Source organism: Aureobasidium pullulans (genome assembly GCF_000721785.1).
Source record: "Aureobasidium pullulans EXF-150 unplaced genomic scaffold scaffold_8, whole genome shotgun sequence".
Classification (NCBI taxonomy): domain Eukaryota; kingdom Fungi; phylum Ascomycota; class Dothideomycetes; order Dothideales; family Saccotheciaceae; genus Aureobasidium; species Aureobasidium pullulans.
In genome coordinates, this window is record NW_021941028.1 from 114,113 (window position 1) to 130,598 (window position 16,486).

General features: G+C 49.8%; 6 protein-coding genes across 6 annotated transcripts; 4 read left to right on the top strand and 2 right to left on the bottom strand.

Moving 5' to 3' along the window:
- Window positions 1–656: 656 nt before the first annotated feature.
- Window positions 657–3,888, bottom strand: M438DRAFT_334593 (uncharacterized protein; the record flags this gene model as incomplete). Its single annotated transcript, XM_029903726.1, has 2 exons — window positions 657–3,739; window positions 3,789–3,888. The coding sequence occupies 2 exons, from the start codon at window positions 3,886–3,888 to the stop codon at window positions 657–659; spliced, it is 3,183 nt and encodes a 1,060-aa protein (XP_029760921.1).
- A 3,386-nt stretch (window positions 3,889–7,274) lies between these two features.
- On the top strand, window positions 7,275–7,722 carry M438DRAFT_272540 (uncharacterized protein; the record flags this gene model as incomplete). The annotated part of the gene is made up of 2 exons (XM_029900572.1): window positions 7,275–7,529; window positions 7,582–7,722. Coding segments are annotated over 2 exons (396 nt in total), but the record flags the coding sequence as incomplete, so codon positions are not given.
- A 1,188-nt stretch (window positions 7,723–8,910) lies between these two features.
- Window positions 8,911–10,523, top strand: M438DRAFT_334594 (centromere/microtubule-binding protein-like protein cbf5; the record flags this gene model as incomplete). The annotated part of the gene is made up of 3 exons (XM_029903727.1): window positions 8,911–9,019; window positions 9,082–9,870; window positions 9,922–10,523. The coding sequence occupies 3 exons, from the start codon at window positions 8,911–8,913 to the stop codon at window positions 10,521–10,523; spliced, it is 1,500 nt and encodes a 499-aa protein (XP_029760923.1).
- Window positions 10,524–11,247: 724 nt separating this feature from the next.
- M438DRAFT_374039 (ubiquitin-protein ligase) lies at window positions 11,248–12,030 on the top strand (the record flags this gene model as incomplete). Its single annotated transcript, XM_029908471.1, has 3 exons — window positions 11,248–11,313; window positions 11,372–11,498; window positions 11,555–12,030. 3 exons carry the CDS (start codon window positions 11,248–11,250, stop codon window positions 12,028–12,030), a joined length of 669 nt encoding a protein of 222 aa, XP_029760924.1.
- A 484-nt stretch (window positions 12,031–12,514) lies between these two features.
- On the top strand, window positions 12,515–15,259 carry M438DRAFT_364760 (uncharacterized protein). The gene is made up of 5 exons (XM_029907751.1): window positions 12,515–12,636; window positions 12,692–12,760; window positions 12,814–12,895; window positions 12,946–14,253; window positions 14,303–15,259. The coding sequence occupies exons 1-5, from the start codon at window positions 12,553–12,555 to the stop codon at window positions 15,136–15,138; spliced, it is 2,379 nt and encodes a 792-aa protein (XP_029760925.1). The 5' UTR covers window positions 12,515–12,552; the 3' UTR covers window positions 15,139–15,259.
- Window positions 15,260–15,324: 65 nt separating this feature from the next.
- On the bottom strand, window positions 15,325–16,083 carry M438DRAFT_354772 (uncharacterized protein; the record flags this gene model as incomplete). Its single annotated transcript, XM_029906985.1, has 1 exon — window positions 15,325–16,083. One exon carries the CDS (start codon window positions 16,081–16,083, stop codon window positions 15,325–15,327), a length of 759 nt encoding a protein of 252 aa, XP_029760926.1.
- Window positions 16,084–16,486: the final 403 nt, after the last annotated feature.

Sequence of the window (16,486 nt, forward strand, 5' to 3'; positions counted from 1 at the left end):
GTTTTGATAGTTGTGGATTTGTGTAAAGAGAGTACACAGTAGTACTTCGGACAAGATTGACATAGCCTGTGTAATATTGACATTCGGGCCTTCACATTGGACTGCCTTCAAGTACGAATCTGGGTAGCTGACTACGACACATCGGTTGCATCTCTAGATAGAGAGCTCCAGAGGTTGAGAGGGCAGCTCCAGTCTGGGTTCCGATGGCTTCGCGGACGTAACAATGGACCAGAACCATGGGCATGTCTGGATGCATGCGCTAGAGGGATGAGACCAATAGACATTCTTGCATTACTCTGTTTCTCTATGGTGACTGATAAACTCGTATGTGGTAAGATATCTAGCCTTCAGTGAAGTCGTCAATCTAGCACGAAACAAACTCTTAACTTTCCAACAGCAGAACAACATGTTTCCAACTGCAAAAATGCACGATGTTTTTCAAGTTGCTAGGCACGACCAAGGAGAGTAGGAGTGGCCAAACAAGTACCAAGTAAAAACGCATCTCAGGGGCTTGATATACAGTGCACCATCCCCCACTCCAGCGAAGTCATCACTACTAGCTATCAAGATGCACAAATACATTGAGAATTCAGAAGATGTCCAGTGAGAGATTAGTTTTGTCTTTTGAAGTGTTATCTAATTCAACTATATATCCTTTACCGGGTACTTAAGCGGACGAACGGATGGCCCGAGTGGTACAGTCTGAGGAAAAGAGACACATCAGACTGCTTGTAGAAGACATCAACAGTGTTTTCAGTACCGCGTCCAGTACGGTTGAACACACCACGTTTTCCGAGATCGCCGTACATGGCCCAAACGCAGATGTTCTTGGAGAACTCACAGGTGGCTGAAGCGATGAGAGATGGTTGTTCAGCGCATGCGTGAGCCTCAACATCGAATCTGGCGATGGGAGTTCTGCGGCTGAAGTGCTTGCTGATCTCTTCGTTGCCGACATTGATCATCGTAGTGACTAGCAGTTTGGCGTTCTGGATGACTTCAGCACGAAGAACGGTATACGTGTACTTGAACTGCTTGAGGTGTTTGTCGGTCCAGTACTCCTTTTCAGATGACGAGTGCACAAGGCCGTCTCTAAAGATTTGACGGAAGTCGAACAAAGTCTCGTCGTCGTATACCGGGTAGCCGTTTTCAGATCCGGAAGGGAACCTTCTCTTCAATGATGGTAGATCGGATCTCTTTGAGTTCTCAATCACTCTGTGTCGAATGGAATTCGTCTTGAACTTGCGTGTAGTCGAGGTGATACTTTCCGTTGAAGGCGCATAGGCGCGAAGAGGCTGCTCCTCGTTGGGGAACTTGTTCTTATATCTCTCAACAACGAGATCGAGGGTGGCGTGCTTCATGCCAATACAGAGCACTTTGATGCCAACTTTCAGGCAGAATCGCATCAGATGAACCATCACCTCGGTCTTGCCCGAGCCACTGGAGCCAACAAGGGGCGCCATGCCGCCAGGAGCCTTCAAGAATGCATTGATGTGTGCAAGCTGAGCGGTGTTCCATTTGTGAGCAGTCATGAGGTTGTTGCGTGCCTGCGTGTATTGTTCAAGCTTGCAAGTGATGGAGTCAAGGAGATCTCTGGAAGCAAGCTTTGCACCGTCGTTGAGGAGAGCAGGCCACTGCTTGGTAACCCAGGACTCGCGAGCGTAGGTCAAGGCCACGGCATTGATCATAGCAGCGCAGCTGTTGTCAGCAATCTTCGATGTCAGAGAGGCCCAGAAAGAGGTAGCCACCTTGGAAGATGCAATGGGAGAGGTCAAGCCGACAAAGTCTTGAGCCTTCTTGTTCTCGACGGCAACGATGGCATCGCAAACAACATTATAAATGTTGCTGACGACCTTTCCGTTGGCGTAGTATGGCTTGACGGTCTCAGAGGATGCGGTTTGAGAGGCAGCCTTGTGAATGCTGAAGTCGATCTTTGTGCCGACAGGGAAGGAGATGCGCTCGTCAGTGGATAGACCAGCAGTCAAGCGCCTGTCATAGGTAATAGCGATGAAAACCATATCACCAACGGTCAAGAGCTTGACCTTTTGCTGACGATGCTCCAGAGAAGAGAGGATGATGGTCGACTCTGTATGCTGAACTGCGACGCTGTTGGCAAGTACAATAGCGGCTTCGTCAGCGTCCTGCCAGGAGAAGCGAGGAGGCATCGGCATGCAAGCGTGGTTCTTATCAAAGACCTTGAAAGGTTGAGGCATCATCCCATGCTGAACGCGAGGCTTGTGGCTAGCGTTACGCAACTGGTCGTAAGGCAATACGGTCATAGGCTGCTTGAGAGATGGAGAGACGTTGCCTTCGAAAGGCAGTGCGTCCAGCAAGTCGTCAACGGCATTGTGCTGACCAGCCTTGTGAAGGTCCTTCTCCTTGGGATGAGGCTGAACCATGATGACTACGTGCTTGACCTTGCCTTCAGGGATGGTAGTCAAGCTGCACAACTGCTTGGTCATCTCGACTTCGTAGTCACGGAGACGCAAGTTGCGAACGCGGTCGTGGCCTTCGGGAAAATCGATCAAACACTTCAGGTTGTTTGCAATGGCACCAGTGGTGTCAAAGGAGATGATAGCGTTGGAATGCTCCTGTGCGTAGTCGACCTTGAGGTTGAAGATCTGGTTGGGAGTTGTGGATTCATCAACAGACTTCTTGAAGATGTGACCGAAAGCAAATTCAACTGAGCCGGAGTGTGCAGGCACCTGCTGACTCTTGCTATTGAGAGCGTGCTCGGGGCGTCTTAAATCATGAGTGAGGCGAATTCTGGGAGCGCAGCCATCGGCAGACTCAATGCTGAACGTCAAGCTCACACCTAGATCCGCGGATCTCTCGTTGGGGTACCATGGGGTGTTGGACCATTTCTGGTTGGGCTTCATGATCTTGACCTTGCAACGGGACGAGTGTGAAGATTTGACCTTGTCCCAGTCATCTGAGGAGTCCTTGGGATTCTGGATACGGACGATGGCGATCTTTTCGGGGATGTCGTCCTTGCCAGCCATAGGGTAGAGCTGAATGCCATCTACGATCGGTGGGGTATCGGCAGCAGCGGCAGTGTCATCAAGCGGCTTGACAGGAGGCGACTCTTCCTCTTCCTCATCGTCTGAGTCGACGACACCAGCAGGACCGTCGTCGATAGAGACGACCAGAAGGACATCATCGCGGTTGAGTTCAACATCGGCAGCGATACCAAACTTCTGACGATATTTGAGCTCTGCAATCTTGTACTTGTCGTTGGAGGTGGCGCCATGTGAGGTCGAGGCAGGGGCTGAGTCGCGGGGAGGGGCACTGTCATCAGGAGAAGCAGCAACGGCATGGTGTGAGATCTTGCCAATACTCTGTGGGCCATAGCCTTCCCAGTGCATGTTGTCGATGTTGTGGATGAACACGCTCTTCACAGCCTTGGCAAGATGGGGAGGGAGAGCTGAGCTGATCTCATATGTGGCGTCGCGTGAGATAGCAAAGACCTTGGCCTTGGGACTGGTCAAAGTCGAACTGTTGTAGTGTGCGATGATGTGAGAGATCATGTCGACATTGAAGAATCCTTGAAGGTCGGGCAACATCGACAAAGGAACAATTCCCTTGTGGGCCAAGCGCAACTGCTCACCAGCCGGCACAATATAGTGAAGGAGCTGGTCGAAGCACATGCTCTCCTGAGTGGAAGAATCGTCGAAGTTGAGCGGTGCGGTGTAGTTCTCAGACCTGAGACCAATGGCAACAGCGTACAGAGCACAGCGAAGGTCTGATAGAGAGTCAGAAATCCGGCCAAGTGAAATAGAAGACCAACTTACTGTCGCCAGGAGTGACGAGCTGAACGAGACCTTGTTCCTGAATCAAGTTCAGGACAACTTGGGCGTCGACAGCACGACATTTGCCGCGAGATGGAGCCATGATGGAAGAAAAGGTGTGGGTGGTAGTGTGGGTGGTGCTGTGAGAAAGAGGGGCAAAGTTATATATGCGCGGAGCGGCAGGTGAGTGAAAGTGGTGGGTGGGTGAAAGTGGTGGGTGAGTGAGAGCGGTTGGCGAGTGAGAGCGGTTGGCGAGTGAGAGCGGTTGGCGAGTGAGAGCGGTTGGCGAGTGAGAGCGGTTGGCGAATGAGAGCGGTTGGCGAGTGAGATTGGTGGTTAGTTTAAAGTGAGTAGAGCTTCGAGACATTAGTGAAGCGATGCAGCGCTGAAAGAAGCACAAACTGACAAACACTTGGCCAAGGTAGGGTTTGTCGGTGATGAGAATCTAAGACGCTGTGTCAGTCGAGTTGATGGAAAGACATAATGATAAGTTACTTGAGAAGGGCGGAAATTCCTGGGCTTGCACCTGAACTCCCTGGGCGGGATCACGGCTAGTGCAATGATCAAATCGGGCTTGGGATGCAGAGTTTCGGAATTTGGAGGAGAAGAGGAGAGAAGTAGAAGGTGTGTTGATGAAAATGTTTTGTGGTGAGAGAAGGAGAGGAAAGAAAGAGGAAGAAAGATATAGCGCGGATCGGACTGTTTAAGCTCGAGCACGCAAACAAAAGACAGTGAGGCATGAACCGGTGACTTCTGTTCACTTCTGTTCCTCACTTCTATTTACTTCTGTCCCTCACACTGAAACTGTAACAAGCAATAATAATGCCATTACCCCTTGACTTTTGACTTGAAAGTTATATTCCATCTCCCTGATAGGAGCCTCTGTTGCAGCTATGCAGCTATGCAGCTATGCAGCTATGCAGCTATGCAGCTATCAAAAGGCAAGATGATTTTCAATGACCGACACCTTTCCACTCAGAGATTACTGCTTCGTGGTTACCGCTTCGTGCTCTCTTTGGACACTGTGCCTGTCTCATAAGCCATCTTGCCTTTCAATAGCCAGTCAAATGATCAATGCTGGCGACAGGAGGCGATGATGATTGATCGACTATGTCCGCACTTGATTGTACGGACCATCTTGCTCACCGCTAGCGTTTGCAAAGTGGTCGAGGAAGGCTCCACGCGCGTGACTTTTCATAAAAGCCTTCGGGACGCTACAGAATTGACTGGTTTCACGACTTTGCGAACTCTGTTTTGACTCGAAAATGAAGTAAAGACCGTGTTGCTAATCACCTCAAGTGTTGACGAAGTCACAGGAGCTGAGGTGCTAGCCGGGAAGGAATTAAGTAGTTATGCTTGGCAACGATGTCAGACGTTAGCGAGATCCCGATATGTGTTAGGCCATCGGCACCTGCGACTTGCACTCGTCCTTGAACAACTTCGAGAGACTGACAACAGCATGTTGCCCGAGCCTGGCAATCGATTTTTTCGGCGATTAATGTCAAGACAGGTTCGGCTGTCTGGGTGACCGCTGTGCACAACACGAGAGCAACGACGGCGTTTTACGTGTCACGGTCCATTATCACTGGAAGGGAAAAATCGCGACCTGCTCGTCATCTTCAGAGCCAAAGAAAGCCATCCTGCAAAAGCAGACATGGATCGGCAAGTAAAAGATGTCCTTCGACACCCAGGCATCTGCCATGATTTCAAGGAGTAGTTGGTTGCGTAGCATACAGAAAAAGCAGGATTTGTCGTGTTTTTCGGACAAAAACTTTACGCTCACGATTTTTGGATAGGCGAATATGCTTGGCAACGTGGTCAGACGCTGGCGAGCTCCCGCTGTATGGACGTCCACACCAAAGCATCCAACGCTTCCAAAGCACCACCCACGTTCCATGTAGAAGACATTTGCCTCTCTTTCAGGAACTGCACTCCATCTCCCAGTAGGGTCTCTCTGATGTGGCTATCAAAAGGTAGAATGCTTTTAGATAGCAGGCACTCGTCCACTGAGAGCGACTACTGCTTTGTGCTCTCTCTGGACATAGCGACTGTTCTAAAAATCATCTTGCATTTCGATAGCTGGTTGGGAATGACCCAGGCTGTCAATGGGGAGTCGATGAACATTAGATTTTAGGGCTCTCTTTGGACGGTCGCACCATTGTGAAAAACTTTATGTCTTTTGACAGAGACTGAGAGAGATTCGTCGGCGGGGTGAGAGCTCCGCTTTGATTTGATTCCTGTGTCTCTATGGCTGAATTGTTGACTTCAGCAGAAAGCATGGTTGCATGTATCCTTGGATTCTGTTTCTCCAGCATTCTTTCTTGTCAGTGTGGTTGACTGCTATAACTCACGCAGATGACCAATTACGATTCCACACTTACCGATAGTAGATGACAAGACCCATTCAGACATCTTGGATGTCCATTGTGAACCGGTCTGACGCGGCAGGAGTCCATTATCTGCCAGCGTTTAAAGGCAAACCAGTTGTATTTCCTAACGTGCAAACAGAAAGCCACGACCCCTCAAATTACACCTCAGGGAAAAACTGAACAAGCTGAATCCTGCATCTGTTTCAATCCAGTGATTTTGGACATATGCACTAGATGTGACGTTGCTGTCAAGTGTTGAAAAGGTCACAGAAGCTGAAGCCCGATGTTGAGAGATGCTTGGTAGAAGCGACAGCCTTTACGTGTCCTTTTGTATTCTCAGATCCTTACGCTCAACGTATCTGTTCTCTGGTCTTTGAAGGTAGCACATATATTCCATGCACCGGATTTCAAGATGGCTGATGGTTCCAGTCACATACCCCCTGTTCACCAGGAGATCTATTTCTCTGGACAATCGAGTCAGCCCGCAAGTCCAACACCTCGATGTGTTTATTATATAAACGTTCATCTAGCATTTCTTTTATATAACATGCCGGTTTAGCACAGTGGTAGTGCGTTGCACTTGTACTTCGAGACATGCAAAGGTCGCTTGTTCGATCCAGGCAATCGGCAGATATGTTTATGCTTTTTTGGCCATGCCCTAACTTTTCCTCAACCAGACAAGCCGTTGCTCAAAAGCGGCAAGCCCTACGTAGTCTTATGACCCTTCGCTAGGGTCGTTGAAGATATGCAATCTTCGTATAAGATTCCCAAACCGGCATGTTATTGGGGGATAGATGAAGTTTTGGCCAGCCTGGCGGCTGGTTTCTGTGCTTGCGTCTTTCACCATCACTCAACGCAATCATGGGAGGAACGTTTTTATGCCCTTGTAAACATCAACAGGTATGCAAAGGTCAACCATGGCTCTTTAAACCTCCACCCACAAATCACAAACTTGCCTCTACAACATGTGGGCGTACCTACCAACACCAATTTGTGTATGCTGGTTGTGCCTGGACCATTGCACAAATAAGACCCCATTTCAACGCGCAAATCGGAAACTCCATCGTACCCTGAAGCCTGACTCGGCAATGAATATACTGCCCTGTCAAAAATTCCTGACAGAACATGGAACCACTCCCAGGAAGGAATTCTACGATCAGAGCCAATATGTGTCAATGTTGAGACGAAGTCGGATAGTGGGAACATGACTGAAGCTGAAATCCAGTTGGGAATCTGGGTTTCGGCACAATATCTGAAGTTGAAGGAGCTCCTGACGCACAACTCAAAACCGCTGACTCTCCCGTGGCTTCCTCTGTTAATTGTGAAAGGAGAACTATGGTATCTCCTTCTAGCCTCCCATTCGAACGGAATCACTGTAAGCCATCGCATCTATTCCTGGTACCTCTAGCACTACTAACCCTTGACAGACACTATGGTCTAGACACCTCATCGCCGACTCAAGCACGCTTACCGGCATATACACCGTCATCTCGGTACTGCAATTGTTGTTTCAGTGGGCTAATACGGAGTACCGGTCTTGGTTCAAAGATAACGCAGTAATGCCATGACGACTCCATCGCTGGCTGCTCGAGATACAGCGACATAATGATGAGCTCTCTGTGTTTGCTGTCAATTGACACGCACTCTCTTGCGACTAACTATCAAGATGCACAATGATGTGAGAGCAGATACTCTCTCTGGTCATGCCTGGCACTCTGAAAAACATCGTGCATTTTGACAGGTGGAAATATCGATCGACGTGGTCATGAGAGAAGCATAGCAGTGTACTACTTTTTTGCAAAGCATATGCTTACTCCAAGTAGCAGATACCATCGACTCAAGCGGTGTAAAGGGACGAAGGGTTTGTAGAGCTAGGGCGTGGTCACTGAGAGTACAGCTATATCGCCCTCTCACTGGACAATATTCAGATCCAGGATGTTTTTGTGCATTTTGACAGTCGGTTACAGCGCCCTTGCCTGGTGATGAAATGGTGCATTGCATTGGATCGACTTACCATGTCTTGATGCAGAATTGAGAAGGATTCATCTGATCACTCTCTCTGGTCATGTCGGACGATCTGAAAACCATCGTGAAATTTGATGAAGGAAACACTGTATCGATGGGGCTACGAGAGAGGCATGTGAGTCAGCAGACCCGCTTACCTGACAAAAAGACTGCATGAGGCTCTCAATAGACTGCTTGCTATGAGTAGCTCCGAATAGCAGATGCCATGGCGACTATGGCCATGAAAATGCATGGATGATTTAGCGAACTAGGACAGGACCTTCGGGGGTCTAGCCTTTGCTTCTCACACCAGCAGATCTTTACATTCACAATATCTCCATGCATTTTAATAGGTAATAGTGGTGACATTGCTTGGATATGGGATGCACGCGCTCGCCGCTGGACAAGATCATGCGCTAGATATCAGCTTCTGTGACATGTAGAATAATTCAAGGGTTATGTCCAAGAGGAACGAACATCCCTCGTCGTCAGACATGAAGCGCAAAGACAAGTAGCATTTCATAAATTCACGATCGTTTGGCAAAATTGTAATTGATTGATCTCACCACAAGCTGATCAAGACATGCAACGGCGAATGCCGGATGCGCCTGTGCGAAGAAGGTGCCAAGACTTCGCGGCTGTCGAATTTGCTATGAAGCTTTCGTCGAAAAATTATCTGCGCATCGACAGCGACATTAAAGTCTTGGGAGGACAGCATTTTCAATCTTTTCCAACAAGACTATACATTCAAAATGGCGCTCGTTAAGGCCGATGAGGCTGATTACTCGATTAAGCCCGAGAACATTACTCCCACCATCGACACCAGTGCCTGGCCGCTGCTTCTGAAGAACTGGGACCAGCGTACGTCGTAGAGCTCTTCAACCATCTGCGTGATTGCACACCACTAACTCGCATGCGCGCAGTCCTTGTTCGCACTGGTCACTTCACCCCCATCCCCGCCGGCGCAACTCCCCTCAAGCGCGACCTCAAGTCATACATTTCCAGCGGTGTCATCAACCTCGACAAGCCCTCCAACCCCTCTTCGCACGAAGTCGTCGCCTGGATCAAGCGTATACTCCGTTGCGAGCGTACTGGTCACTCCGGTACTCTCGATCCCAAGGTCACTGGATGTTTGATTGTCTGCATTGACCGCGCCACCCGTCTCGTCAAGTCGCAGCAGGGTGCCGGTAAGGAGTATGTCTGTGTTATCAGACTCCACAACAAGCTCCCCGGTGGCGAGGCACAATTCGCCCGCGCCCTCGAGACCTTGACTGGTGCTCTCTTCCAGCGCCCTCCTCTTATCTCTGCCGTCAAGAGACAGCTCCGTATCAGAACCATCCACGAGAGCAACCTTTACGAGTTCGACAACGAGAGACAGCTCGGTGTCTTCTGGGTTTCTTGCGAGGCTGGTACTTACATCCGTACACTCTGTGTCCACCTTGGTCTCTTGTTGGGTGTCGGTGCTCACATGCAGGAGCTGAGACGTGTACGATCCGGTGCCATGGACGAGCAGAAGAACCTCGTCACCCTCCACGACGTCCTTGACGCCCAATACCTTTACGACAACCAGCGCGACGAGAGCTACCTCCGTCAAGTCATCAGCCCCCTCGAGTCCCTTCTCACCACCTACAAGCGTGTCGTTGTTAAGGACTCTGCAGTCAACGCCGTCTGCTACGGTGCCAAGCTCATGATTCCCGGTCTGTTGAGATACGGTATGTCTTCTTGAATTACCTCTGAACTACAACCATACTAACAATTCACAGAATCTGGCATTGAGGTTCACGAGGAGATTGTCCTGATCACCACCAAGGGTGAGGCCATCGCCATTGCCATTGCTCAAATGTCGACTGTCGAGCTCTCCACCTGCGACCACGGTGTCGTCGCCAAGGTCAAGCGCTGCATCATGGAGCGTGACCTCTACCCCCGCCGCTGGGGCATGGGCCCTGTCGCTACCGAGAAGAAGAAGATGAAGGAGAGCGGTAAGCTCGACAAGTACGGCCGCCCCAACGAGGCCACCCCCGCCAAGTGGAACGCCGAGTACAAGGACTTCAACCTGACTGTCAACGGCGAGTCGACCACCGGTGCCGAGAGAACCGCTGTTGAGGCCGCACCCGTCAAGGAGGGCATCACCGGTCAATCCAAGGACACCACCTCTCGCGAGGAGGTCTTGGCCGCTCCCGCTGTTGCTGGCGATGGCTCAGATGTCAAGGACGCAACCATGGAGGACGCTGGCTCCAAGAAGGACAAGAAGAGAAAGCGCGAGGGCGAGTCAGCAGAGGAGAAGGCTGAGCGCAAGAAGAAGAAGGCCGAGAAGAAGGAGAAGCGTAAGAGCAAGAGCAAGGCCGACAGCTCTGACAGCGAGTAAATCTACAAAAGTGGATGACCGCTGGGTGGAAGCGATGGAGCAAAAGTTTACAGCGCTTTACAATGTATAGTAGGCGCGTGTCGGACCAGGAAAGGCGGCGTTTGGGCATGGTGTTCAGGCGTTGAATATCAGTGACGGCGATTGCAGCATATGCCAGCGGGAAAGTCGGATCTCCTTTGCAACGAACAAAAATCACGTTTTATCATCATTCATTTGATTTGGATTGTGTTATTACAGATTGAGTGAGCATGTGAATGAATGACTGAGCATGGTAAGCAGCCGAATGATCGGGTTCGATAAAGCATGAAACTGGCCGTTGCGCATGACGTGGGATTGATCACGAAGAAGTGGCAGTCGTGATAAAACTTGTAATTTCAGCATGCAGAATACTATAAGCCCCTCTATACTGAAAGAAATGATAGGTTGGAGAGTGGATTATACATAGCTACTTTGTGGCCAGACCCGAGTCTTCTCATTCCTCAAAGTTCCGTGTTGGCGGCGGCTTCACTTTCGCGAACATCCCAAAGCGGAAGATTCACCAAGTCGCCCTTTCTTCCTTTTGACTCTCGAATCTCACTCTCACCAACACACAATTCTGTCTCACTTTCTCTCATCGCCTCGACTTGACATACTCTCTCTACTACTTGACAACTTACTTTCTTTCTCGACTCACCACCAACAAACACAACCCGAGGCCACCGACCCCTCAGTGCCCCTCTACATGATGGCGGAGAAGATCCTAATGTCCGAGTTCAAGGAACTCTCAAAGGAGCCTTGGACCAACATCGAGGTACGTCGCCCTTGTCCGACAGTAATATGCGACTGCGATGCTGACTCTGCAACTCTAGCTGATCGAAGAGAACATCTTCAGCTGGCACGTCGCCCTCATCGTCATGAACCAAGACTCTGTCTACAATGGCGCTTTCTTCAAGGCCAAGATGACCTTCCCTCCATCATACCCCTACAGCCCTCCTGGTATGTCGGATTGTCTTTGCTCACACTTACTCGACTCATACTAACCAAGATCGCAGAGTTCAAGTTCACCCGTCCCATGTTCCACCCCAACGTCTACCCTGATGGCAAACTCTGTATCTCAATCCTGCACCCCCCTGGCGAGGACGAAATGTCAGGCGAACTCGCTGCCGAACGCTGGTCACCCGCTCAACGTGTCGAGTCCGTCCTCATCAGCATCCTCTCACTCCTCGATGATGCCGAGCCCTCCTCTCCTGCCAACGTCGACGCTGGAGTCATGATCCGCAACGATCCCGAGGCATACAAGCAGAGAGCCCGTCAAGACGTCGAGGCTAGCAAAGCCGACATCCCCGAGGGCTTTGTCATGCCAACTCAACACATCACCTACAAGCCCCCAGTCGAGGACAACCTCTTCAGCTGGAGCGATTCCGAAGTCGAGGACGACTTTGACAACGACAGCGACGCAGAGATGACCTTTGACGAGGACGATGAGGATGATGATGAGCAGGAGGCGCCTAGCGACAGCGATGATTGAACATGGACCATTCATCAAGGGCTACTACATATTCTACGGCGTTTTTCATCTTTTGATACCACCAGCGCGGCGTTCAGGGAGGGCATCACACATGCAAGGACATGCACACCCATGGAGTTAGTGCGATAGGCAATGGAGCAGGGAGCTACTGGCTGGCGTACTGGCGCATTTCTCGGAGCTCTCTTTAACAACACTTACTATACAGTTTTATTAGACCGATATACAGAGGATATTCTTCCACTCACTTGTAGCGTGCGGTTTCTTGAGTTTCTTCGTGATATTGAAAATCAGTGATAATCAGTGAAAAGATAATGTGCTTGTCTGAAGGAATGGGTGGCAAGCACGGAAACAGTCCAAGTAAAAGAATGGTATAGCGTAAAGTTGGTGTTCATTGTCGCTGATGACGTAGCGGGGTCAGTTCACCGGGCCAGCAAGCAGTCAAGCAAACAGTCGGCTACCTCTACTCAACCCAGCTTTTTATACACCTTCGGAGTGCGATCAGTATCTTTCACATCAGGAATTATGACCGACGCACATTCTGAAGCTATTGCTGGAATCGTAGGCGTTGTAGGCTGCACTGATGATGTGGCCCGCCGATGGTTGAAGGTTTGACAGATCGTGGATATGCATACCCACAAGACCCCGACTAATCACTCGCCAGGTCAAAAACAACGATGCAGACGCGGCGCTCAACGCCATATTTGATAATGAGGATCTTTCAAAAGCAGAGGTATGTGTGCGCTCGTCGCTGAACCAACGATTCCATGTTTACATGCATGACAGTCAACATCAACCGTCACCTGGAACGAGAATGACTTCAGTGCCGGCCGCGATGGAACTGCAGCATTTGGTCCCCAGAACTACGGTACGTCCTGCTGTGGAGGATAATATGGACCATGGATTGACAGACCGAAGCATTCAACGAACAGAATCTGCGTCCATTAGGACAGAGCGCGGCTCCGACAAGAGGCAACTCACCCGCCAACTCCTTCAGACAACCTGCAAACAGGGACGATGAAGATGCTGATTTACAGAAAGCTATCGCTGCTTCACAAGGCCAGACTGGTGTTACTCTACCCAACACAAACTTCAAACCTGCGACAGAGAATCATTATGATCCTAGGCAGTGGTCCTTGACAATTGCAGACGACCAGCAGGCCAGCGAAATCATTCCAGATTTGGAACCTCATGAACGTAAGAACGAACCTGGAGAACCTCGTTTCTTGAAACAGCTTCCTTCTGGAGACTATCTACCCAACCTACTCACTATTGCGCATTCTATCCCGTTCGCACGCAAGGCTTTGTTGGCACCGCACAAGTCGTATTCTTCCTACGGCTCAGACTCGGAATGGTGGAAAGGTCATGGTATCCGTCTGCCTAAAATTGTCAGCACTGTCAGTGGCGCGCCTCTGGAGCCAGCCACTACGAGCCAAGACGAAATGATTGCAGAGATGCAGCGTCTGATGGCATTATTGGACGAGAGTACAAGATCATATGGCAGCGCAGACACACTTGTCCGTCTTGCCGAGAACAACAGCGGATGCATTCTTGACAGAGTCTTGCAGAAGTGGGAGAATGCCTACTTGGATACGATGGAGCAGTACTACAACGAGAATAAGTTCTTCGTCTTCCATTCGTTGATAGGAACAACGAATCCTGAAGGCATGAACACCTCGGATCTGTACTCACTACCGCTATTCGTCACCTCCGGTCCTGGAAATGCAAGTGTTGATCTGGCTTCCATCATGGACGATACTCTCTGGGATACCGATGTCGACGATGTCAACTTCTACGACAACTTTATTGATAGTTGTGCACAAGTTCTACCCATTCGCCTGACACAAAACGACACCTCCAAGGAAACACTCAATGTCATCATCCCGCCAGCCTTCTACGTCGACAAGTATCTTAAGAAGAATGCTGATGCGACGAGGGAAGTTCGCAAGCAGATTGCCCACGGCAAGAAGAAGATCGAGAAGATTGAGTTGGCTGAGTTCAAGTTGAAGAACTACAGACATGCTCAGAAAGGAGACTTGGACACCGAGTCGATGTTGCAGCATGCTCAAAATTACTTCTCGGGCGAGAGTAGAAAGAACTTGATTGAGGAGAGAGAAGGTGCTGGTGCAGGTGGAGATACTGATATCCCTCTACCGCTTGAGCACCACAGCGTAATAGCTGAGCAGCTACACGCAGTTTGTGTAGAGATTGATTCGAAGCTCAAAGGTATGCATAACGAACTCGTAGTAGTGAACCACAGGCTAACATGTCCTAGCCCTTGAACAAGAAAAGGAAAAGGCACGCAAAGCACTCGCAGAACTCTCGCAAGAGACTGGACTGGCACAAGAATCTCTCCAGCACAGATACTCGCTCAGAGGTGTTTCTACCAAATCACAAGTCACCTACCTCCTCCGCCCACGCGATCCCTCCGACACCTCCATGGTCGACGACGAAGACGCACCAGCAGGCACACAGTGGTGGCGCATCGAATATGATGTCCAAGTCAACGGTGCCAAGGTCAACAAGTCAAAATCCAGCCAAGACGATGTAATCCGCGCCGTAGAGCTCGAACACAACCAAGCTCTGCTCGTCTACGCCAGTGATGCCGCACTCTCTCCTGAACACCACATCGAGCTCACTCGTGCCCTCAAAGAGTTCATCCGCCATGACGACGAAAACTTTGATTCTGAGATGCAGATGAATGGATATGGACATGTCAATGTGTATCCTGCCAATGTTGGCCAACGTCGTGGCTCTGCAGACAGTACTATTGCCAACTTTGGTAACGACGAAGATCTACCTCCTGCCTACGAGGATGGAGACGTGGAATATGGCCGCATCCCTATCGACGATGGCAAGGACATCACCATGAATGGAGGGGGAGAAAGCCCTCCAGCACATGAGATAAGACTTGACAACGAAGATGTTCAGCACTCATCAGGAGGAGACAAAGGAGGAGTGGAGATGATTGAAAAGACACACGAGGTGCCTTCTACATTGTACAGGTTCGGCAACGATGGCTCGAAGACTGCAAAGACGGGAAATGACGATGCTATGACAGGTATCGCGGCCCAAGAAGAAGAAGTCGACCTGATCGATTTTAAGGATTAGGAAGTACACATCCGCTTCTTCTCCTGAGTTTTAACTCTCATCACTAGCATAATTTCGAGATCAGCTGGATAGTTGAAGAATAAATCATCATCACTCTCATCATTTCTTGCAACGATCCTTGAAGTTTTTTGTGTCTCATAACAATCTCTTCTACGTCCATGTCCAATACACCCATCGTCACATCTCTTAAGAATTGAAGATTCTAGAATACAACAATTCATGCCTCCCCACCCACAAATCCATAACCGGCACAGTCAGTCCAGCCTCCTGCACCTCAGTCCCCTTCTCCTTATCCACACATCCCCTAATAACCCCCTGCAATTTCTCCGACGCCAAAAACCCATGACTCAAATACGGTCCCATAACTCCCGCCCTCACGGCAGCAGAAAGCACACTTTTCGCATGATTGCACAAGAACAGATAACTCGCTTCCTCTGCAGACAATCCCAAACATTTACACAATACACCGAACAGAGGTGCGAAATGCGCATTCAGTTGTAATCCGAAGATATCCGGTTTTGCGAGTTTGAAATCTGCAGAGAAGGAGGAAAGGGCGGAGATGGAGGGGGTGGTTGAAGGAGAAGCAGAACAAGAAGCTTTGAAGGCGCGCTCCCAAAGACCTAGCAGGGCTTTCCCTTGCGCCACTGATGCGCGACGGGCAACTGTACATGCGGTGCTGGCGTCGATATCATTGTCCAGATTCCTCAGTTCCCCAGGTTGATTGAAAGCTTCAAGCACGTATGGAAGATTCGTGCTTGCTAGATTTCGAATGGAAAGGTGTAAGAAATAATCGAAATCTAGAGGAGGAGGTGGAGAGGGGGAAGTGGTGAAGGGGGGTTTATGGTGGGCGAGGTAGGATTCTAGACCGGAGGAGAAGGCGAAAGAGCCCAAGGGGAGAGCGGAGTCGGAGAGGAGGAGGAGGAAGTGGAGGGATGGTGCCGCCATTGTTGGATGTTCGGATCAGGAAGAGGTTGAAATGCTGAATGTCTTTGAGAGCTGACAGGTAGGTTGGCCGGTGAGTGAGATTGAGGAAAGAGACCTATCCAGTTGTCTATGGGGATAAGGAAAAAGTTGATTGGAGGTTGTGCTTTCAAACCCCGAGTAGACACTTGTTGTATGTCCTGTCAAAATGTACAATCTTCTTTGAAGCTGACGAATTATCCAGTGAGATTGAGTCAAAGGGTCCGCCGAAATGATCGTCTAAAGGCCGCTCGTCGGAATTGAAGATGCACGATCGACAAATGACCGTGTTGTATAGTAAGTGAGAATCACAATGCCCGGTTATAGTATGCGATGAGGTTGTTCCAGGTATCCAGCTCCTGCTATTCAGTAGGGACCGTGGTGTCTT